Source organism: Centroberyx affinis, unplaced genomic scaffold (assembly GCF_046629955.1).
Source record: "Centroberyx affinis isolate AG114_WGS23_722 - 3 ecotype Tasmania unplaced genomic scaffold, CSIRO-AGI_Caff_v1 ptg007226l_1, whole genome shotgun sequence".
In the NCBI taxonomy this organism is placed as follows: domain Eukaryota; kingdom Metazoa; phylum Chordata; class Actinopteri; order Beryciformes; family Berycidae; genus Centroberyx; species Centroberyx affinis.
The window spans coordinates 27,501-51,576 of record NW_027283651.1 but is presented as its reverse complement, the minus strand read 5'-3'; the positions used below and the strand labels follow the sequence as shown (position 1 = coordinate 51,576).

The window sequence follows — 24,076 nt, the reverse complement described above, 5'->3', positions numbered from 1 at the left end:
ACGTCAGTCATTCGTGATCGGTTCGGGGAAAATCAACCACCTGGAAACACACTTAAATTGTATTACTCTACGTAAAGTGGTTGCATGTGTACTTTTTATCCCACTGGAGGTTTTTGGGCGTCAAAAACACTTATCGGACGCGTAGTGTTCATTTTCAAAGACGTGCAGAAAGAACGCTACAAACAACAGCAGGAAACGAGTCACAGCCGCCTCGCGAACACGTACATGTCATTAAAGTAAACGATGCTTCTGCCCTAACGAGGAGGAAATCTCAGGTGGATAACGGAGTGGAACCAGATGGACGATCAGTCTTAGCAGAGTGAAACACACTGCTGCAGAGAGAGAAGACACACAGCTGAGACCCGGACAGAACGGCACGGCGAGGTGGAAGGGGAGCGTATCTATGTTCCCAGGGTCCTATGTTCCCAAGGGTCCTATGTTCCCAAGGTCCTATGTTCCCAGGGTCCTGTGTTCCCAGGGTCCTATGTTCCCAGGGTCCTATGTTCCCAAGGTCCTATGTTCCCAGGGTCCTAAGTTCCCATGGTCCTATGTTCCCAGGGTCCTACGTTCCCAGGGTCCTATGTTCCCATGGTCCTATGTTCCCAAGGTCCTATGTTCCCAAGGTCCTAAGTTCCCATGGTCCAATGCTCCCTGGGTCCTATGTTCCCAGGGTGCTATGTTCCCATGGTCCTATGTTCCCATGGTCCTATGTTCCCAGGGTCCTATGTTCCCATGGTCCTATGTTCCCAGGGTCCTATGTTCCCAGGGTCCTATGTTCCCAAGGTCCTATGTTCCCAGGGTCCTATGTTCCCAAGGTCCTATGTTCCCATGGTCCTATGTTCCCAGGGTCCTAAGTTCCCATGGTCCTATGTTCCCAGGGTCCTATGTTCCCATGGTCCTATGTTTCCAAGGTCCTATGTTCCCAAGGTCCTAAGTTCCCATGGTCCTATGTTCCCAGGGTCCTATGTTCCCAAGGTCCTAAGTTCCCATGGTCCTATGTTCCCAAGGTCCTATGTTCCCAAGGTCCTAAGTTCCCATGGTCCTATGTTCCCAAGGTCCTATGTTCCCAAGGTCCTAAGTTCCCATGGTCCTATGTTCCCAGGGTCCTATGTTCCCAGGGTCCTATGTTCCCAAGGTCCTAAGTTCCCAGGGTCCTATGTTCCCAAGGTCCTATGTTCCCAGGGTCCTATGTTCCCAGGGTCCTAAGTTCCCATGGTCCTATGTTCCCAGGGTCCTATGTTCCCAGGGTCCTATGTTCCCAAGGTCCTAAGTTCCCAGGGTCCTATGTTCCCAAGGTCCTAAGTTCCCATGGTCCTATGTTCCCAGGGTCCTATGTTCCCAGGGTCCTATGTTCCCAGGGTCCTATGTTCCCAGGGTCCTATGTTCCCAGGGTCCTATGTTCCCAAGGTCCTAAGTTCCCATGGTCCTATGTTCCCAGGGTCCTATGTTCCCAAGGTCCTATGTTCCCAGGGTCCTATGTTCCCAGGGTCCTATGTTCCCAGGGTCCTATGTTCCCAGGGTCCTATGTTCCCCAGTTCAATATTCTGTCAACACACCCTCCTATTGTGTTCGGGTCAAATTTGACCCGTTTCAAGTTAAAATATTTCATAAATATTATCCAGTTTTGTTTTATTGGAATAAGGCTTCAAAACAGCTATATAAACACAACAAAACCAAATCTACAAACAACCAACCTAACCTTAAACTCTAACCCTAGAACTGTGGAACATAGGACCCTGGGAACATAAGAATGACTCCAGTGAAAGTACAGGTGTAGAACTTCTTCGAGGAAAATGAACGACAACAAAATGCAAATTGCGCAAGTCAAAAAACAACAATCCACTGGAGACTGTAAGTGTCCAACTTTGCTACGAGGCAACGTCGCTGTGCGGGACAAACTACAGTGCTTATCACAAGGATGATGGATATCGAATATTCAAATATTCACTCTCAATATCCGTAAACTATTCGAAAATCTTGCCTCCTCCAGCTGATCCTTTTTTTCCTGCCGGGGAAACACACAAAATTTCATGAAAGCAGACAGCTGAGAGACAGTTTCAGGTCAGAGAACATGATCCTGAGCGTTAAGAACAAGGGAGCTGAGGCGTGTGTGTGTGTGTGTGTGTGTGTGTGTGTGTGTGTGTGTGTGTGGGGGGGGGGGGGGGGGGGGGGGGGGGGGCTGTTGGGGGATAATTGGTGTCTCAGTGTCTCAAATTTTACAGGAATCCACAAATTGCTTGGTAGTTGTGGTTGCGGCTTACAAGCACGCAAAAACCTGACAGGCTGATGAATCCCGACCCACCCATCCCAACACACACACACACACACACACACACACACACACACATACACACACACACGCACACACACACGTTGATACAGCAGGATGTGAGTGTGGATGGTTCAGGGTCGGCAGAGACAATCATGGGTTTCATCTGTGTGTGTGTGTGTGTGTGTGTGTGTGTGTGTGTGTGTGTGTGTGTGTGTGTGTGTGTTGATGCAGTTTATGCAACTGTGTTTTCATGCATGTGTTTGTATCTATAGATCGAGTTGTGTCCCTCTGTCTGTCTGTCTAACATGATATCTAAAATAATATTTCACACGGCACCGGTCCGATTTTGCGGAAACTTTTTTTTTTGTTGATGAAATGTTTTTACATTTACAGTGATTTGTTGACTTTGAGAGTCTTTATTATTACAGTGTGTTGAGTCGGAGCCGATATCGAGAGCAAAACACCAAAACGATGACCGCTGGTGACCAAAGGTGTCGCCAAAATCAAGAAAAACAAGAATCGTGTGGATTATCGCTTTCAGTCCTTCCCGCAGCGACCCGGGTTCGAATCCGGCCTGCGGCCATTTGCTGCATGTCCTCCCCTCTCTCTCTCCCATACCTTCCTGTCTCTCTCTCACACTGTCTCTATCAATAAAGCATAAAATGCCTAAAATAAATCTTTAAAAAAAAAATTTGAGCTATAATGACGGCGCCCCCATCAGGACGATCGGTGCCATTTTTCCAACACTGGAACACAGACCTGCAGGTTCTGTCAAAATCATACGGAGCCCGGGAGCGGCCATCAGGAGAAAATTAATTTACGATTTACTGTAACGTGCAAGATATGCAATTCCAGCTCTCGTTTTCTCTTTTTCGTGCACACGAGATACAATTCGTTCCCTCGATTTCCTCTTTTCGTGCACAAATTGCCAAAACGTGCCTCCAAACAGTGACATGATGCTCTGGATATATAATCCATGCGCTCTTCAGGAGCTTATAAAGAGTCAGTCACATATTGGTGATCATGTTTAAATGTGGCCTGTCCTGGGTGTGTTGCAGCACCTGATTGTGTTTACATGGCCTGAAGGTTAAGTGGATAAATATGATGCAATATTTGGGGGATTTGCCTATTCAGTGTAAACAGACAATGGATATTAACATACCAAATCCTTACTAGGCCTATCTGCAATACCTAAAAGGTTCCTTTTAAGTTGCATTTTTTCCTAAACTGCACAGTTTAACGAAATGGAGGGAACGAGTTGTATCTCGTGCGCATGAATGAACTAAACGTGACGCACGGTACAGTAAATCATGGACTCTATATTACTTTTTTTCTCTCCCAAAGGCTGCTCCCGGACTCCGTAAAATCAGACCGGTTTTGTCTGAGAAATCACGTTTGAGTTAAACATTCTGACATTTAATCACAGAACACTCATTAGGCAAAATTTCTCAAATCTCTTACATTAGTCTGGCATGAGTGAGGCGTCTTCAGTGTAGCTGGCCCCGAAGACGAGAATAAAACTCCACAGGAAACACTGGAGAGGTTTACATGAGATCTTTTGGCATGAAAATGATCAAATTTAAATTTAAAGATACTGAATATCGACGACTTCAGTCTAAAAATATCGGAATTGGCCTTGAAAAACCCAAATCAGTCAAACCGTACTTCACGCTTCTAACTGTGTGTTCGTCTTTCTGTGTGTTTGTGTGTGTTTATTTCACTTTTGCATGTACCTATCGACCCGACTGCACCCCCACCCCCACCCCCACCACACACACACACACACACACACACACACACACACACACCCCTCCCCTGCCTGTTTTCTGGCTGATGGGATTTCAAGATGGCAGGAAGGATGTTTGTGTATAAATGGCATTAGCAGGTCTGAACCTGCAGCGCTGACTGGCTGTGTGTGTGTGTGTGTGTGTGTGTGTGTGTGTGTGTGTGTGTGTGGGGGGGGGGGCGGGGGGGGCGGGGGGGGGGTGTCAGTGGGTACATGCACAACAAAAGTGAAACACACACACACACATGCAGAAAGACAAACACACTCAGTTCGACCGATTTGGGTTTTTGAAGATTGACTTAAATAACAGGCTCACACCGAGCAGCGGGGTTTGTACGGGTCCTGAAAGAGTCCAAAAAGGTCTTCAATTATCTCAATTTAAAGCTTTAAAATGTCTTAACTCCAGTTATTAGAGGTCTTGTGGTTTCTGCATGTGATGTCAGGCTTCTCAGATGAATCCAGAACAATCTGCATCCTGTCTGAACACAGCTGGACTTCATGTCTCTTAACCAGAGGTACGGACTCGAGTGCGACTTGGACTAGAGTCAGACTGGAGTCAGAATTTTAAGTGCTTGAGACTTGACTTGACTTGGGTTCTGCTGACTTGATCTGATGTGACCTGATCTGGACCTGGAACTGATTTCACCTTCTTCCCTCTGATCACAGCACAGAAAGACAGATTCTCCTGTTGGACCTGGGCAGCATTCCCCTTTAAGTAGAAGTCAGGCCGGTCAGTGTCAACTTTTAATGGAAAAGCTCACCTTTAATCCCCGTCTGATTTTAGCCAAGTTGCCTCGTTCATTATTGAATTTTAAATTTTCTAGAAGATTTATTTATTATTTGTTTGTCTTTTTATCTAATTGCTGTTATTTGTTTATTCATTTGTTTATTTGTTAGGATCCCCATTAGCTTTGCCCTAAAGCACAGCTAGTCTTCCTGGGGTCCACATTTAAAAACATACATTAAACATTACAGTCAACACAAATGGCAAACATAAACATAAGACATATATTAAAAAATAGCATTAATATGTATGAGTGAAACTTACACTGATGACTCTCTCAACAGTTACAAAACTACAAATCCGCATAGCATCCTACAGATATGATGTTCCTAGGTGTTTCCTTATTTGCTTTTTAAACATTGATTTCTGTGTTAATTTAGTCAGTGACAGTGGTAAAGAATTCCATGTTTTCGTTGCTCTATATACTGCTGTGCGTTTAAGGAAATTAGTGTTTGCCTTGGGAAGAGAAAAGCGGCCTTCTGTTGCCTGTCTGGTGGCATACTGTATGTATATGACTCTAAATTGTGTTTTGACTGTACTGATATGATGGTTCTTTACAGAAGCTTCAGTTTTTATTTTGCTCTACATGTTTAATTCCTTCCACTTGTCCCTTGTTGTATCTTTGGCTTTGAAAGTGCTCTATAAATAAATTATTATTATTATTATAAGCGGACACAGCATGTTGCAGCCCTCTGACTTGTTTCCTGTCAGCGGTTTGACCCACCGACCTTCTCCTGCTAAAAACAAATGTCCAGTACTTGAGTTTTGTGGGAAACCAAAACGTCCTGAACTGACTGATCTGAAGGAGAACTGAACCCAGAAACCCCAAAACAAAACGCAGCAAAAGAATTCAAACTGAACCCAGATCATCCCACACGGAACCCGTCCCTCTGTTCCCGACCTGCTCCACAGATATCACTTTTCATGAGTCACTGTATTATTTTGCTGAGGCGCCTCGTCTGAACCGGCCCACCGAGCTAAAATTAAAACCAGGCTCCGGGGTTCAGCGAGAGAACGGTTTCTAGTCAGGAGGAAATAACTGGATCCAGTTTGGGTTGGATGATGAAAAGAGGGAGGAGGGGAAAATAAGAGAGCGAGGAGTTATCTGTCCACATGAGGAGAATTCAAAGGGGGAGAGAGGACAGAAAGAGAGGAAGTTTCTAGAAAGCTGCGTCCTAAAACAGAAACAGGAGCTTAAATCTCTGTGTTCCTCTGGTAGAGTCTTGGGTCGTGTCTCTTCCTCCATGATAAAACCCCCAAATCAGTGATTCTGTGATCTGTTGCTCCGGTAGAGCAGACTGGAGAATTGTGTTTTTTTCTCTCTCCATTCACTGCCATTGTCTGGAGGAACAGACTGAAAATCACTTCTAGCACATAAAGGAACGCCGACAAAGCAGATTCTGACATTTAATCAAAATCTAACAAGTAAACAATAAACAGATCAGCGGCATCTGAGATATTGTGTGTGTGAAGGAGATTAAGGTATTTCTATTGTTGGGATTAAATTATGGAACAATGATAATATAAATTTAAGAATGTGTAACTCGCTTTTGGTTTTCAAAAGAATGGTTTATAAAGCTATTTTTGAGGGTTAGAAGTGTGAATGATTTTTATTTTATTATTGTTATTTATTTGTGGAGGGTAGCTTAAATTGATAAGAATGTAGGATAGGCATATATGAGCATTATGCTTTTGCCTTTTCAGTCACTACTTAATACATAGATTGTTGATTTTGTTTATACTGTCTAGACTGCTTATACTTATTGTATATTAGATTGTATATTGTATATACTGTTTATACTTATTGTATTGCGTGTGATGACTGAATAAAATACTACTACTACTACTACTACTACGTACAGACAAATAAACAAATGTTGTAGCGCCCCCATTAGGGCAATCAGTGTCATAAAAAAAAAATGCTGCAATACATCGTTCCCCAAATTTTTGTCAAAATCCGATAAGTTGCGTCTGAGATATTGAGCGTAACGGACAGACGGACCGGGACAGATCCAAAGTCCCTCCTCCGATTTCATTGTGAGGGAAAATGAAATGCAAAGAAACTCAGAGAGAGGAGTGTGAGAAAGGTAAGAATAGAGTCCCTACAAAGACAAAGAAAGAAAGGAGTGAAATCCTTCTCTGCTCACCGGAGCGTCGATCTTGATCAGAGCGATGTCGGCCTTCTCGTCCACGTCTTTGATCTTGGCGTCGAAGGTGGCGCCGCTCTTCAGCTCCACCTAGTGGCAGAGAAGAAAACTTTTATCACCCCGGTGTCTGTCATGTTGCCTCCGCCCTTCATCGTGTTTTCGCCTTTTCATTCGTTATTCTTTGGTTTGGTTATGTATTACAAGCGGCACAGGACACAAACTTTGTTATACAGGTTATATTATGGATTCCGAAATTTACAGACCACATTCAAAATTTCAGTAAGTCCACTTTGTGTAACTAAAACACGTGTTGGACGCATCACTTCACATGTTCATCAAATAACAAATGACAAGATTTTAAAAACTAACATGTTAAGATACAAATTGCTACATCAAAATAATCAAAGTACTCTACATGTCAATTCAGATCTAGAACAATAACTATAAATTTATAAATGTATAAAATATTTACAAGTAAACAGAATGGTCACTTTTTGATGACAACTGAAAGGACCAAGATCTAGATAAGGCTTTATCCTTCTTATAATGTAAGTGGTTACTGTGATGTATAGGATCTGATCACGTGTTTTTTTTATTTTTTTTTATTTTTACTTCTACTTTACGCAAAAACATCAATAAAAAACAAAAAAAACAAAAAAAACAAAAAAAAACAAAAAAAAAACAAAAAAAACAAAACAAGTAAACAGAATGTCTTTGTTCCCACTACAACAATAACTGTGAAAACATCCAAAACGATAACTATAACTATATTTTTGGTTCAGTTTTAGAGTGATTTTTTTTTGGGATGCAGAGACAACAATGACACATTTCCAACCAATCAAATTAATGTTGTAAGAAAAAGGGGGCGGAGCTTTCGGCAGCTCACTTATGAACTGATCACAGAAGTCCAGAAGAACTATTTGTCAAAGACCGTCTCCTCCACAAAAACAATGAAAAGAAACATGACACATGGGCCGGGATCAGAAGAGATCTTGGGATTAGCAGTAAAGTGTATTTGCTGACTTGGAAGCTAGCTAACTTGCTAACTAGTCTATTTATGAGTTAGCTAGTTAGCTAGCTAAAGTAAAACACAGTCAGTAAAGTAATCATCCTCCATTCTGGTCTGAAAACTGGTCCACAAAAAACACTCCATCTGAGAAAGTAGAAGTTTGTCGGCCGCTGTGACGTCGGTTTTAACGGTAAAAGAAACAAACACAATCCATTTAAATCATAAAGTTTCTACGTTCTGCTGCTAGATCAACAACTAGCTTTGTTTTTGTTTGTTGTATCATTATAGTTTATAGTTATCTTTATAGTTATTGCTCACATGTGAACAAGGTTAGAACTAGGTTGGACAATCAGCTTCCTCCATAAAGGGCTGTCAACTCTGGAACACATTACCAACTCAAATCAAATTAATTCCAGATATAAAATATTTTACAACAAAGGTTAAGTGCTGGCTAAAAGCAAACCAGAGCTCTACTCATTTTTAGCTAATTGTACTCTAAATTACTATTGGTGTATGGTGTATGTGTATTGGTGTGTTGTGTGTTTTATTGTATTTCCATATCTGTAGTGTATTGTGGTTTTATGATACTGAAAGCTGTATATTTTAATTACACTGTACATGTAAAAGCCCAACTAGGGACAAGAGTTGAAAATTAGCAATAGCTATAAACTCAGTTTCATGCTCTGTATTGGAACTTTGTTAAATTGCATTGTCCCTGTCAAATAAAATTCAAATAAATAAATAAATAAAAAATAAAAACTAGGTTATGGCCTTGCTGTTGACATGCAGCTACATCACCTCTCCTACCTTTACTCGATGCTTATTGGCTACCACGTGGGCGTTGGTGACGATGAGGCCGTCCTCCGACACGACGAACCCGGAGCCGCTGGCGACCGCGACCTCCCGCTTAGAAAACACCATCCTGCACAGAGAGAGAGGGACGAGTGTTAACCTTTACTGTTTGTTATTGACTTTGAATGTTGCAGCATAACGTTAGCTTTCTGGCTCATAGCTGAGCCAAAGGGTTCTATGAGCTGAGCGGACTAGAAATATCTCCTGCTGCCAAGTCCTATCTAAGGTTCGTCCTATTTACTGGAGCAGTGAACAACGTTTCCGTTGCATAAGAACCTTATGGGACAGTAATGATTGTTCCAGGTATTAGTCGAACCCTCAGGTGTTACCAGGGAAACTGAGTTATGGCTTGTGAAAAACTTTAGATTTTGATTACAAAACGCATGAAAATTAATGTAAATTAATGGTCTTAATGTTTTTTTTCTTTGGCAAGTGACCATGGTATAAGCAGGATAATGACCGACGAGGAGTCCATTACCAGGAATGCTGCGGGTCAGACGGTTCTTGACTCCCCGTCGTCCATTAATTCCTGATAACGGACACCTCGTCGGGCATTATCCCTTACATAATGTGTGCCCTCCCTCTGGTCCTGGTCAACACACGAGCAGCTGAGCTTTGTGTTAATAGTAACTGACCAATTTTGTTTTTGGGCAGAGCAGAGAGGAGAGCAGTGCAGCAGTCGATCCTGGAGGTGATGAAAGCATTAATGTCTCTGTGTTAGCTTGAGAGAGAAACGGCCGAACTTTGGCAATGTTCTTAAGATGATAAAGTGCAGTCTTGGAAACATTTCTAATATGCGGCTCAAAATGTATGTCTGAATCAAAAATAACTCCTAAAGACTCCTTAAGACTCTTCACTCCTTATGAGGAGTGGAAGCAACAGAAATGAAATGATGAAAATATGATGAAAATGCATGTGAATTAAAAACAAGAGGGATAAACCACAAATTGCCATTTATCATTTAAGGTGAGCAACCTCTAGTCTAGTGTTTCTCAACGGGGGCGGTACCGCCCCCCAGGGGGCGTTCAGAGAACGTCGGGGGGCGCTGGAAGCAATATATTTGAAAGGGGGGCGTTGAGGTGTTCTTGGGGGGCGTTTGTTTAAGGCGAGTTTACACCAAAGATTCACGACGAGACGAGTTGAAACTACTTGCAAAAGAATGTGGTCTGCAACATTCTAAAACCTGCCAGTTTACACCAATGAGACGACGGTGTATCGTTTCCATACTTTTTACTTCAGTGTTTCTGTCAGCTTTCTGTAGTGCAGCTTCATGCTGCCTTCACGGGAACGGGACGTATTATCTATAAAATTTCACCAACATGGCGTTTACTGTGTCACTTCAGGAAAATGGACGCTCTCTTCCTTGGTATTCCCCGTGGAGGAAATGAAGAGTTTCTTCCTCTTGAAAGCATTCATTTCTCCCGAGGATAACGCTGTGTTATTGCCGTGGTTACAAATTTACAAGAGGCATTTTCCACTGTCGGACTTCCCCGTGAAAGCATCTTAGCGTCTAGCATCCAGACACAAACTATAACACTATTCAATTCAAGTGGCTTTATTTCACTATAGCGCCCAAGAGTGCCTGTCATTTTTAAATCATTTAAAATGTACCAAAACCTGAAAATCAAGTTATCAGCTTTGTTTCAAGTTGTCATTGATGACCCGGAGCCGGAAAATGTATCTGGTGACACTGAGACGTTTGATTTTCCCCGGTTTAGTCGTCCACCGGTAACGTTAGATCTAAAAATGTCTTTGCCGGCTAAGCGTCACGCTTTTAAAACCTTCTGGAAGCTGTCAGATTGTGCTGTGAGACAGAACATGACCCGCCGTGTGTAGTGGAAAGTTACGAAGGCATTGTGAGTTTAAGTCTTTTGATCGAAATCGCTTGTTCTTGCTCGATAAAACAAGACATAAGATCAGCTTCACTAAACAGCGGGACCTACCTGGCTCTCACTGCCAGAGACGGACGCTGTTTTTCAGGAGGCAGAACGCTGAAGAGTCGGTAGGAGGACTGACCGGGTCGCACAGACTTTTATCCATATAACGTAAAGTTTGGCAACTTTTTCCATATTTGTTTGGCGACTGTCTGATCTTATTACTGTGTGGGTTGAGGCGCTGGATGTTTTGTATGGATTTTGAAAGCTTATCGTTAGCCAAGATAGGAAGGATCTGTTTTGTTGTCTGTGAATGTTGACACTCAAGTAAGGAGACGCCCTGAATCGCCTTGCCATGTATTTGGTACCAAATTAAAGGGAAAGTTGTGTTTTTTTAAATGGAAAAACTTGTGATTGTCAATTTCTTTTTATTTTTGAGATATAGCTGTTTGCTTGGAATGAGCAAGAAAATGCTGATTTAAGTGAGAATTCCCAGGGAACTGCAGCAACATTCTAGAATACTGGGGTCTACATCTTTAATAAGTCTATGAATAAAAGGAAATGTGAAGTCCCAAAACATGGGACATTTACCAGGTTTAATTTGCCTGGAATAGCACAAAATAATGTCAGACCAAATTCCATTCAAAAATCTGCTAAATTAATTCTGCCCTATTTAATGTCAAAAAGTTACATGCTGCATAATATGTGACATAGGCTATGTGACATATGTGACCCGCGCAAATCTGTTATTTGGCATTCATGCCAAATAACAGATTTTTTTTTTTTTTAATGATATAACACAGAATAATAATCATACGAATACTACTACTAATAATAATAATAATATAATAAGAATATAAATAAAGAATAAATATAAAGGCCTAATATAAATATAATAAATAATAATAATAATAATAATAAACAGGATAATAATCAACATTAATATTCAGGGAAGACAATTAGCCTACATTTTATTTGATGGGGGGCGCTAAGGGACTTGGATAAAGGATAGGGGGGCGCTGGCCCAAAAAAGGTTGAGAACCACTGCTCTAGTCTGTAGAAACAAATTTTAGCACAACAGCGTTTGTTAGCACTGTCTGGCTGTTAGTGATGTCAGCAATGTGGCGGCACCGATTGATCGATCGATACGACATCATACCAATACTATTGATGAGAACAGCTTGTTTCTTACTTGCGGTAGAGTTCAATATGAACCACAGCAGGAGCGATCTTCTCCACAACGTCAGCGATGAAGTTGTACTTGTAACGCAGACTGTCCGGGTTCTCCTGACCTGAGGGGGGGGGGCAGAGTGTCAGAGCACGGGACACACACACACACTCACTCACACACACACACACACACACACACACACACACACACACACACACACACACAGAGGAAGGCACGCGTACTTACACTCATACAAACACAAACATACACACTATCGGTGGCATGAAGGCGGACAAGCATAAACATGGATATGTAGACACACACACACACACACACACACACACACACACACACACACACACAGGCAGGCAGAGGCATAAGCAAACACAGATGCAGGATAACACACACACACACACACACACACACACACACAGTGCGGTACTGTACCAATACACACACTCTCTCTCCTTTCACCAAACCCTCCTAGACAAACTCACAAACACTAAAACACTTTAAACATCCACAGCCTACACACACACACACACACACACACACACACACACACACTCGCTGACCATCAGATGTGTTTCCAGTATAAACCGTGACTGGTTCTGAGCGGACTGGGTGGCCTTGTGGTTTCTCTGTTCCACAGTAAACGCTCACAGGTTCGATCCCGGCAACAGCCAAGTCAAATTTAACAGAAGACCAACATGCCATTAAATAAAAGCCATAAATATAATTATTACGACTATTTCCTTACATGATTTTGCAGCAAATAAAATTAAACGGTTGGAAGCCACTTCACAGCAAACGGGGAAAATTTATTAACTGTTTACTAGCAAAATAAAAAAGAAGTTTACTTAAGTGCAGTTTCAGTTCTTTATTTTAAACAAAAAAATGAGAGTGTATTTTTTATTTACTTTTGTTGTACTTCCAAAAGGTACACTTGAGAATAGTATGTTATTTAAAGTTATACTTGTACTTTATACTGGTACTGAGAATAGTAAACTTAAGTTTATACTTTTAATGATACTAGAAGTATAGTTAAAGTGCAGTAACTTCTTTTGACTTAAGTATACTTTAAGTATACTTTTTATATATCAGAAGTGGGGACTCGAGTCACATGACTTGGACTCAAGTCACAGTTTTAATAGCTTGAGACTTGACTTGATGCATGAAGAGAAGACTTGAGACTTGACTTGACTTGACTTGGGTTCTGGTGACTCGGGACTTGACTCTGACTTGTACTTTGATGACCGAGAACTGACTCCACAGCTGCGGAGTTGATTCCACACAGTACAGAAAATGTGGATTAGTTAAAGATTGTGAATAAATGGAAAGTGTCAGGATCCCTTGTGATTCAAAACATCAGTGATCCGCTCGCACCGCGTATGTTTTAGTTTTTGGAATCAAGAATCAAGAAAAATGTAGTCGGGAATCGACTCTTGGAATCAACTCCAATCGATTCTCAATACTTGGTATCAGAATCTGAGTTGATTCCAAAACTTCTGGAGTTGCACAGCGTTACTGACCTGGTGCTGGATTCACCAATGTATTCTTAAGATAGATCTTAAGAAATGACATAAGAGGAAAATTTAGGAAGTTCTTAAGAAGGCTCATTAGTGCAATTCCTCAATATTTTCTTGTAACAGTCTCATTTCTTACGAATTTCTTTAATTTTCCTATTTAAGAACTTCTCAAAATAGGGTCTGAATTAATTCTGGTTAATAAACTTTAGGCTTACTGCCACTGAAGCTAGGAGACAAGGCTAGGAGGCTAGGAGACAAGGCTAGGAGGCTAGGAGACAAGGCTAGGAGGCTAGGAGACAAGGCTAGGAGGCAACCCAAAGTGCTTCCACAATTGGGGAAAAACCTATTTAGAGAAACTAGAGCAAAGATTGAAACATTGGTTGCTGTTGGTAACTGTAAAATGTGCAGCTTATTTCCAACAGACATGAGACAGAGGCCTACCTGGCCCTACACCAAATAAAGCTTTACAATAAATGTTCATCTTAATGTTAGGTGTAGGGGAACCTATGAAGACTTTGAACTATAACCTACTTGTCTAAAATGTGTTTAAATATATGATATTAGAGGCTTACCTTTTCACTGTAGGAGTTTTAAGACAGGTGAAGGGCCGTCTTAAAGTTAAGAAGAAAATCAACAACAAATCTGACAACTTTCATTTCAAGAATACCATTTATTCCTAAGTTTTTTCTTAGGAAGAAACATAAGAAGAAAGTTAAGAAAATATATAAGAACTGTTTTTGAGAATAGCATTTTTTCCTATCTTTTTTTTCTTAAGACTAAAGTTAAGAAAAAAATGGCACTTGAGAAGATTTTTTTTCTTAAGAGGGTTTTGTGAATCCGGCCCCTGGTCCTGTACGGAGCGATGAGGCCCAGACTGTAGATGCTGTATTATCAAACCCAGATGTGGATACAGTATATGAACTGTATGTGTGTCTGACGCTTATAAAACACAGGAAGGGACTCAGAGTGTTTATTTTTTGTGTGTGAAAGACAGGTAGATGTAGATAGATATCTAGAGAGCGATGGGATGTTTGTGTGTGTGTGTGTGTGTGTGTGTGTGTGTGTGTGTGTGTGTGTGTGTGTGTGTGTGTTAGTCGATACGTAGCTCTCTCTGTCACCTTACATAACCCTTCTGGTTTCAGTCCAGCGCCGCTGCGATCGAAACATCTGTCACGGCTGCGGATCTTTCTTTTCTCATTTCACTGGTCATTAGTGGTTCGGCCCGCTGGGAGCCGTTAGAAAACACCTTCCATCTGTTCCGGAACATGTTTTCTGAAAGCCGGCTGACGCAACGGCAGCAGACGCTCCTCCGTCCGCCGGACACAGCGGCTGGATTCACCGGTTCAGACACTTTCATTTATTTTCTTTCCATGTACTTTTCAGAAAAAGTCAAGTAAACATGATGCAGGCAGTCAGTAAGAAGATGATGTTTGTTTGTTTTACTACTGTATTCTGTTAAGAAAGGTTATATTTAGATAAAGTGGTAACACTTTACAATAAGGGTCACTAAGTTAAGGGTTAGTTAATGCTTAATAAGCATTAACTAACCCTTATTAACAGTTAACTAATGTGTAATTTACTAATGGTGTTCATGTTAACTAAGGTATTAATTTATACATTATTTAATAGTTTATAAAGATGACTATTAAATAATGTATAAATTAATACCTTAGTTAACATGAACACCATTAGTAAATGATTACCAGACACATTAGTTAACTGTTAATTAATGTACCCTTATTGTAAAGTGTTACCGATAAAGTTTATTATTATTAAGTTTATTATAAGGTCACGCTTCCTCCCAGACGTCCTGGGTTCGAATCTGTCCCGGGATCTTTGTCACATGTCGTCCCCCTGTCTCTCTTTCCCAATCCTGTCTCTCTCCACTTTCATCTCTCAAATAAAAGGCAAAGAATACCCCAAAAAATAAAGATGTCTCATCCCTCCAAGTTTAATCAAAATTGGTAAAGTAGGTAAACATCAGTGAGATTTGGATTTTTCCCAAATTTTGTTCTTTTCTTACAACTTTTACGATTTTTGTACTTTGTTCCAGTGTTTGAAAAATGACTTTGATTGGCCAGATGGGGGACATGAAACACAAATCCAGCTATAGAGGACGCTATAATTAAAGGTAAAAATTTTAAACTCAAACCTCAGACACTAATAGTGTGATTTTGATGAAACTTGGAGGGACGACACGTTTTGACGTTGAGTTCTGTTTAAAACCTACACTGATGGAGGGGCTATAATTAAAGATTTCAAAATTTGAAAGACGATAACTGCTGCACTGGACCGATTTTGATGAAACTGAGAAACGTTGCATCTGGATGCTGATCTGTGGGTGGCAACATGTTCACTTGTAAGTAGCTCTGGATCAAGTCAGGTCAGTCCTTCAGATGTAAAGTTCAGGTTTGCTGAGAGGATTCAGACTGACGGCTGGAGGCTCTGTATGTTAGAGCGGTGAAACAACACTTGGTCTTTATTACAGCTGTAAACACACAGCAGAACACAGTAAACGTCGCAGCAGACAGAACCGGCTATTTCAGGCGATTCGGTCTCACAGTAATATTACGGTTTTGTTTTAACTGCGGTTTAAATTCTGTTTTACTGCAGGAGCTGTGGGTCAGTTTGTTATTAACACCCACCTGATGTGGGGAAATTAAATACCTCACTTTCCCCAACAATGCTGCTGATGGAGGAAAGTTCAGTAGGAGGTATTGTCAGCAGTCTAAAAGCCAGAGACCACACTGATCCATCAGAACACAGACAGAGTTACTGCTGATAGATGTGTGTGTGTGTGTGTGTGTTGGTTTGTTCTGAGCACCAACATGGCGGCGAGGCAGAAGAACAGGAAGCTTTGCTCATAACGGAGCTGCTTGATAGAAAACAGAAGAAACAGACTCTACTGTATAAATTCAATCAAAAACTGATCTGAAAACCTCCAGTCATCATCAACGCTCCACCAGGCTTTCTCTGTTTTCTCTTTGTTTCGGTCGGACTGTCGTCTCTGTGTTCACCGCTAGTTTCTACAGAACAAACGTAGGAACGATCTGATTGGCTGACGAATCCGTCCGTCCAGAGAAAATGACTTGAAACGCACAAAGACGGACAGACAGACATTTAAGCATTTAATTGATTTAGTTGACTTTTTAACAAGTGCAACTCTTGACTAAAATTAGATTTCTATATTTCAAGATTACAAGCAACCACCAGTCAGGAGGTCAAAGGTCAGGGCGACCGTGCTGCTGGTCAAACCGCTTCTAAAGTCATCCTGACCTGACTGTTGTCTCCTGGTCTGACGTCACGCCGACTGTTTCCAAGAACACAAACATCCGTCCTGATCACGGCCAATTCAGAGTGAAAACATTCAGAACATTTCAAACCACCAGATCATGAGGATAAAGTTTAATAAAAAACAGATTCGCTGAACTGCTACACTCTCTAGTGGGAAGGCGTGTGTGTGTGTGTGTGAGAGAGTTCATAGAAAGCAACAGAGAAGGGAGAGTGAATTTGTGCGAAACATTCCAAGATGAAAGTCAGAAAGTATTGCCTGCATTTCCTTATTTAAGCGATGAAGAAAAGTTCATTATTTATTTATTCTATTTGTTATTATTAAAGAGTTTTCTCAACTCATAGAGAAACCACGTGATCCTTCAACTGAACTGAAAACATGAAAATCACCAGAATGGGAGTTACGAGTTTTTTTTTACATGACAACAGCCCATTATTACATTATAAAGGGTGTAACTTTTTGAATTATTAGTCTGGAGGATTTTACTACAATTATCTGGCACTTTATCACATTAACAGTTTTTATTAGATTTTCGACTCATTTACAGGAGATTTTATTGCAATCTGACGTACGAGTTATTACATCATGCATGCATTTTTCACATTATCAGTTGCTCCATGGCTGTTTGGCTGCTTATTTAAACGCGGCTGTGTTCAAACTGCAGCTGAAAGTTTCCCAGGTCAGATTTTTTCCTCCATGTGACTCAGATCTGATGTTTTCTGATCAGGGAAAACAGAAAAAAGCTGCATGGAGTCGTAATTTGAAAACAAACCCTTGATTTTAGCCCTGAAACAGCAAAGCCACTGCACTACAGAGGCCTAGAAGGACAAATGGCAGGATAAATGCTAACAGCTAAGCTAACCGTTCCTGCTGAGAAGTGTCACCAGTTACCAGTCCTCACTTTGTTAAGTTAATGTTGCAAAGTTAATTAGTTTAACAAGTTGCTAGTTTAACAAGTTTACTGGTTTAACATGTTTACTAGATTAACAAATTTACAAGTTTAACAAGTTTACTAGATTAACAAATTTACAAGTTTAGCAAGTTTACTATCTTAACAAGTTCACTAGTTTAACAAGTTCACTAGATTAACAAATTTACTAGTTTAACAAATTCACTGCATTAACAAATTGACTAGCTGAACAAGTTCACTAGTTTAACAAATTCACTAGATTAACAAATCTACAAGTTTAACAAGTTTACTAGATTAACAAATTTAGTCTAACAAGTTTACAGGTTTAACATGTTTACTAGATTAACAAATTTACAAGTTTAACAAGTTTACTATTTTAACAAGTTCACTATTTTAACAAGTTCACTAGTTTAACAAATTTACTAGATTAACAAATTTACTAGTTTAACAAATTCACTAGATTAACAAATTTACTAGATTAACAAATTTACTAGTTTAACAAGTTTACCGGTTTAACAAGTTTACTATATTAACAAATTCACTAGTTTAACAAGTTTACCGGTTTAACAAGTTTACTAGATTAACAAATTCACTAGTTTAACAAATTCACTAGATTAACAAGTTTACATTGATTCTACCATTACGAGAGTTTTTTTCAAGAGTGGGAGGGGGAGAGTGCCACTTTCAAACAGCGAGGGAGGAGACAAACTAGTTTAAACTTTACCGGTTCAACAAATTTACTAGATTAACAAATTCACTAGTTTAACAAGTTTACTATCTTAACAAATTCACTAGTTTAACAAATTCACTAGATTAACAAATTTACTAGATTAACAAATTTACTAGTTTAACAAGTTTACCAGTTTAACAAGTTTACTATATCAACAAATTCACTAGTTTAACAAGTTTACTGGTTTAACAAGTTTACTAGATTAACAAATTTACTAGATTAACAAATTCACTAGTTTAACAAATTTACTAGATTAACAAATTTACTAGTTTAACAAATTCACTAGATTAACAAATTTACTAGATTAACAAATTTACTAGTTTAACAAGTTTACCGGTTTAACAAGTTTACTATATTAACAAATTCACTAGTTTAACAAGTTTACCGGTTTAACAAGTTTACTAGATTAACAAATTCACTAGTTTAACAAATTCACTAGATTAACAAGTTTACATTGATTCTACCATTACGAGAGTTTTTTTCAAGAGTGGGAGGGGGAGAGTGCCACTTTCAAACAGCGAGGGAGGAGACAAACTAGTTTAAACTTTACCGGTTCAACAAATTTACTAGATTAACAAATTCACTAGTTTAACAAGTTTACTATCTTAACAAATTCACTAGTTTAACAAATTCACTAGATTAACAAATTTACTAGATTAACAAATTTACTAGTTTAACAAGTTTACCAGTTTAACAAGTTTACTATATCAACAAATTCACTAGTTTAACAAGTTTACTGGTTTAACAAGTTTACTAGATTAACAAATTTACTAGATTAACAAATTCACTAGTTTAACAAATTCACTAGATTAACAAGTTTACATTGATTCCGCCATTACGAGAGTTTTTTTCAAGAGTGGGAGGGGGAGAGTGCCACTTTCAAACAGCGAGGGAGGAGACAAGCTAGTTTAAAAAAACTGAAGTACAGGTTTAACCACCAGAGTCGCTCCAGTTTGAAACCTGGAGGAAGAAGACGCTGAGCAGCTTCTTATTTCCACATCTGTCCAATTCCACAATCCTTCATCCAAAAAGCTGCAGGCCGTTGTCTAGTGGTTTGTATTTCCCTCCTGTGTCTTTACAAAATAAACTCGTCTTCTCCTTTAGACTCATCAAGCTTATTTTTCTCACTGCACTGACAGATAATTTTACCGGTTTCAACAAATGAGACTTTTTTCCAGGAGAACGTAACTTGTTTCAGGACGTTTTCTTGGAAAAAGTGAAATTGTCTTGGCGAAAGTTTCTTGTTTCCAGATTTTCTTCATTGTTTTATGATGATTTCTTGAAAGAAGAAGTCATATTGGCATGAATCAAGTGAAATTTACTGAAACCAGCAGATTATCTGCCAGTGCAGTGAGAAAATTTGACTAAAAATATCATGAAAGAAGCTGATAGGTCTGGAGACAAGACCTATCACTGGACAGACTGTCATGTTCTGCAGTGAGAGATTAAGCAAAGCAGCGCTCCTTCAGCTTCATTCTGTTCTGCAGTGAGAGCGTCTCGCATCAGAGCGTCTTAACGCTGTGCTGCTCGCTCCGTTATGTTCTGGCATCGTTCACACAGACGGTCGATATGGAACTTTACCAGAAATGGTGCGATGTCTTGAGCGGTGAAATTGGCGGAACTGATTTACCGGCTGCTGTTCACTCATGAGGAGCTGAACCGTCTGAAGTGGTTCCTGCAGCTGCTTCCTACCTGTCAGACTGAGTCAACAGCAGCAGAGCGACTGAAGCTTCACTGAGCTGCAGCTGACCACCTGGCAGATATGGATGTGTGTGTGTGTGTGTGTGTGCACCTTGGCTGCCCCGCCTGTTTGGGTGGAGGATCAGTTTTGCCAGCTGCAGCAGCTTTGAAGTGCTCCGGCAGACGGAGCGGAGCTGAATGGAGCCGCTGTGAGTCTGCAGAGTGACGCTCCGTCACAAACACCAACACATCAAACTTTATTAAAACCTGGTTCAGCCCATCCTGCAGGCTGGAGCGCGCTCAGAACGCTTCACTGTCTGTAACAAACTGACAAACTGAAGTTGTTCACCGAGGGAAAAGGTTAATTCTGCATTGAGTTATTAAAGCGGAAATAACTCCGGTTTTTACTTTCCCAAAGCACAAACAGACTGTAATATATCTGCCGAGGGTTGATGGCAGAGTTGTGACCGAGTCAACTTTGCTGGAGTCCCAAGTCAAGTCCAAGTCATTAATGTCAAGTCTCAAGTCTAAATGTAGATTACCAAGTCAAGTCCAAGTCATTAATGTCAAGTCTCAAGTCTAAATGTAGATTACCAAGTCAAGTCCAAGTCATTAATGTCAAGTCTCAAGTCTAAATGTAGAACAGCAAGTCAAGTCAGAACAAACCAAGAGTCCAGTATCAATTTAATATCTTAAAGAAAACTAAATATCTAGGACTTTTCAATGCAATATGGTTTTAATAGGATAAAAACTTGGTAAGAGCATCATGAGGTTGATTTCTATAATCAGTTTCAACTTCAATAAATTCAATCATTCCATACAAATTCAGAAAACAGAATTTAAATTCAGTCGTCTGCTGGAACAAATCTCATCACTTTCAATCTAAGTCATTTACACAAACACAAGATCTCAAGTCAAGACTTTAGAAACCTTTTCAAGTCATCAGAGTACAAGTCAGAGTCAAGTCCCAAGTCACCAGAACCCAAGTCAAGTCAAGTCTCAAGTCTTCTCTTTATGCAGCAAGTCAAGTCTCAAGCAAACTGAAACTCGAGTCCAAGTCAAGTCCATGTCATTAATGTCAAGTCTCAAGTCTAAATGTAGTCAAGTCATGTGCTGCTGGGAAAGTCTGACTCCTGGAGCTTCCCAGTCGGCTGCTTTCAGTGATTTAGTCTGACAAGATCAAACCAGGAAGAGAAACGACCGTCGAACAAACAGAAACTGTTACGGAGGCTCAAGGATCGTTCTGTATTGGTGGAGGTTTGACTCTACTGACAGACTTCTTGTCGAAGTAAAATGAGCAGTGTTGGGGGTTACAAAGTAATGCATTACTGTAATCACATTACATTTGTCTGTAACACAGTAATGTAACGCGTTACATTCAGTAATCACATTACAGTTACTAATCAAACAATTATGTTGCATTCTGCATTACATAAGTTCTTCAATTATCTGCAGGATCTGGGATCTGGAATCTGCAGGATTATCTGGGCGGATAGAAAAAAATCATCAAACCTGCCTTTTCATGCACGCTTGCACAACAACCTCTGACCTTTGACCTCTGGTGTGACTTTGGCTAGAGACAGTTGGTGCGGGAGATGGGACAAAAATGGCAGAGCGGTCTACAACTTTTGAGGGGTGGAGATATGCAAATTACTTCAAATTTGTTGCGCCAAAGGACAAGAATGTGACGGTAAAGTGCAAACTGTGCCCAGGCCAGAAACAACGATCCATATATTGATATAGTTTTACTTTGAGGCAGTTTTAGCCTACTGCCAGAGATTCTGCTAGGCAACTGAGCCTTGTTCTCGCCATGACATTTTTCTGTGAAGTGCTCTTTGGGCTGGTTTTCACCAACTTTGCTGTCGGCTTTGTGGTGTTAAAGAGCATAAAAGAAAGATCTTGTGTATGTCCTCCTCATTAGAATAGGGATTTGTGCTGATATGTGGGCATATGTAAGGTTTAACGTTATATTGTTAACTGACAATTACGTGACAATGCATCTCAGGCGATGTTGCGGAGTAACGCAAAAGTAATGTAACGAGTAGTGTAACGAATTACTTTCTACAGGGAGTAAATAAGTAAAGTAATGCATTACTTTTTTTTAAAGGTAATGAGTAATGTGTAATACATTACTTTTTTTTGAGTAACGACCCCAACACTGAAAATGACTTCGGTTGAATTTTAGCTTAAAATCAACTATATGCACATCTTCAGTGGGGGCGGGGTTAAGCGCCAAACATCATTTAAACAACAGAAACCAAACACCGAAGTATGATGTAACTCTTTATTGCATCTTGAATCGTTGTCATGCAATAAAGAGTTAAATCATACTGCAGTGTGTGGGTTCTACTTTTTAACTTCAGCTGAATTTTACTCAAAAGTAAGAGCGATTATCGAGGAAATGACCAAATAAGCGCCGCACTAAAAGCTTTGCAAAGCACGGAGTTAACTGAAGTTTCCGTATGCAGACTGAACTTGCCCCCTAACAGTGAACTGATGGCCAGTTTTGCACACAAAGTGAAATGTGATTATGAGGCTGGAACGGCTGAACTGGGAAAATTCCTGTGTTTCCTGAAAGCGCTGAGTCACCGTGCGACGGTGTTTTGTTGACTCTGTTTCCAGGCCGGCAGTCTGACAGGTCCGAGCACGAAACCGACAAGAAGAGAAGAAGAAAAGAAAAAACATTTTGATCTTAAATCTGGGTTAAATAACTGCGAGCGTTTGACCTAGATCTGCCTCTGTTTAGGAAGTTACACAATCCACCAATCAGCTCCAAGAGATGAATCATCACACAGGATTTAAGATGGTGTGTGTGTGTGTGTGTGTCTCTCGGCTCAACAAGTTCAAATCCTCAGAGAGAACGACTCACCACTCATTTATTTGTCTGAGATGAACAGATCGAAGATAGGAGGAAAGGAGGAGAGAGGAAAGGAGATGAGGAGAGGAGAGGAGGAGAGGAGAGGAAAAGAGGAGAGGAGGAGAGGAAACGAGGAGAGGAGTGGAGAGGAGAAAAGGGGATGAAATGGGAAGAGAAGAAGAGGAGAAATTGGGAAAGGAGAGGGGAATGTTAGAGGGAGGACAGAAAATAGGAGACAAGGAAAGGAAATAGGAAACAAGGAGAGAAACTAGGAGACGGAGAGAAAACTCGAGGAGAAAAGGAGATAAAGAGAAGTGAGAGAACAAGATGAGAGAAGAAAAAGAAGAACTGGAGGCTCTGACCTTGTTGAACTCCATTAAGAATCTGAATCTAACTCAGCAGGAGCAAATGAACTGCTGATGGTGTGTTCACAGCTGCACACACACACACACACACACACACACACACACACACACACACACACACACACACACACACACACACACACACAGAGGAACACTGTTTGTTTTTGCAGCAGAGGGCAGGTACTCAGGACTTCCTGGCCTAATTTCAAGACATTATGACTTTGTTAAGATAACATAATGAGTGTGTGTGAGTGTGTGTGTGTGTGTGTGTGTGTGAGTGTGTGTGTGTGTGTGTGTGTGATTTAGGGGTGGAAAACAACCCCGTTTTTAGAGTTTGCCGCAGTATGAGACGCTGATGCAAATCTGACCCATCAGCACATGGAGGGAGAGAGAGAGAGAGATAGAGAGAGAGAGAGAGAGAGAGAGAGAGGGAGAGGGAGAGGGAGAGGGAGAGAGAGAGAGGGAGAGAGAGAGAGAGAGAGAGAGAGAGAGAGAGGGGGAGAGAGCGAGAGAGAGGGAGAGAGAGAGGGAGAGAGGGGAAGAGAGTGAGAGAGAGGGAGAGAGAGAGAGAGAGAGCATGAGAGAGAATAAGAGTGAAGGTAGAGATAAAATAAGAAGTGTGAGTGATAATGTAATAAATGTCAGAATGTGATGCAAAATGTATTCAAACGTTCCTCTTAATGGGTTGAAAATGTAATAAAACCTGTTCAAGCTCTAGTAGATTTGCAAAGTTGCCTAATGCAGTAATGTAACAATATGTTCTGACTAATATTTAAATAATTAAGTGTTAATGTACAGTGAGTCTGTCATTATCAAAA

General features: G+C 40.5%; 1 protein-coding gene across 1 annotated transcript in view; it reads right to left on the bottom strand.

The window, feature by feature from the left end:
• Positions 1-6,989: 6,989 nt before the first annotated feature.
• Positions 6,990-24,076, bottom strand: part of LOC139639399 (serine protease HTRA1B-like) — a gene marked incomplete at its 3' end in the record, with an annotated part of 20,506 nt that continues 3,419 nt past the window's right edge. Inside the window, exons 2-4 of the mRNA XM_071513492.1 lie at positions 11,917-12,016; positions 8,806-8,920; positions 6,990-7,079 (exon numbers count right to left, since the gene is read on the bottom strand). Coding sequence (XP_071369593.1) covers positions 6,990-7,079; positions 8,806-8,920; positions 11,917-12,016 — 305 coding nt within the window. The remainder of the gene's footprint in view (positions 7,080-8,805; positions 8,921-11,916; positions 12,017-24,076) is intronic.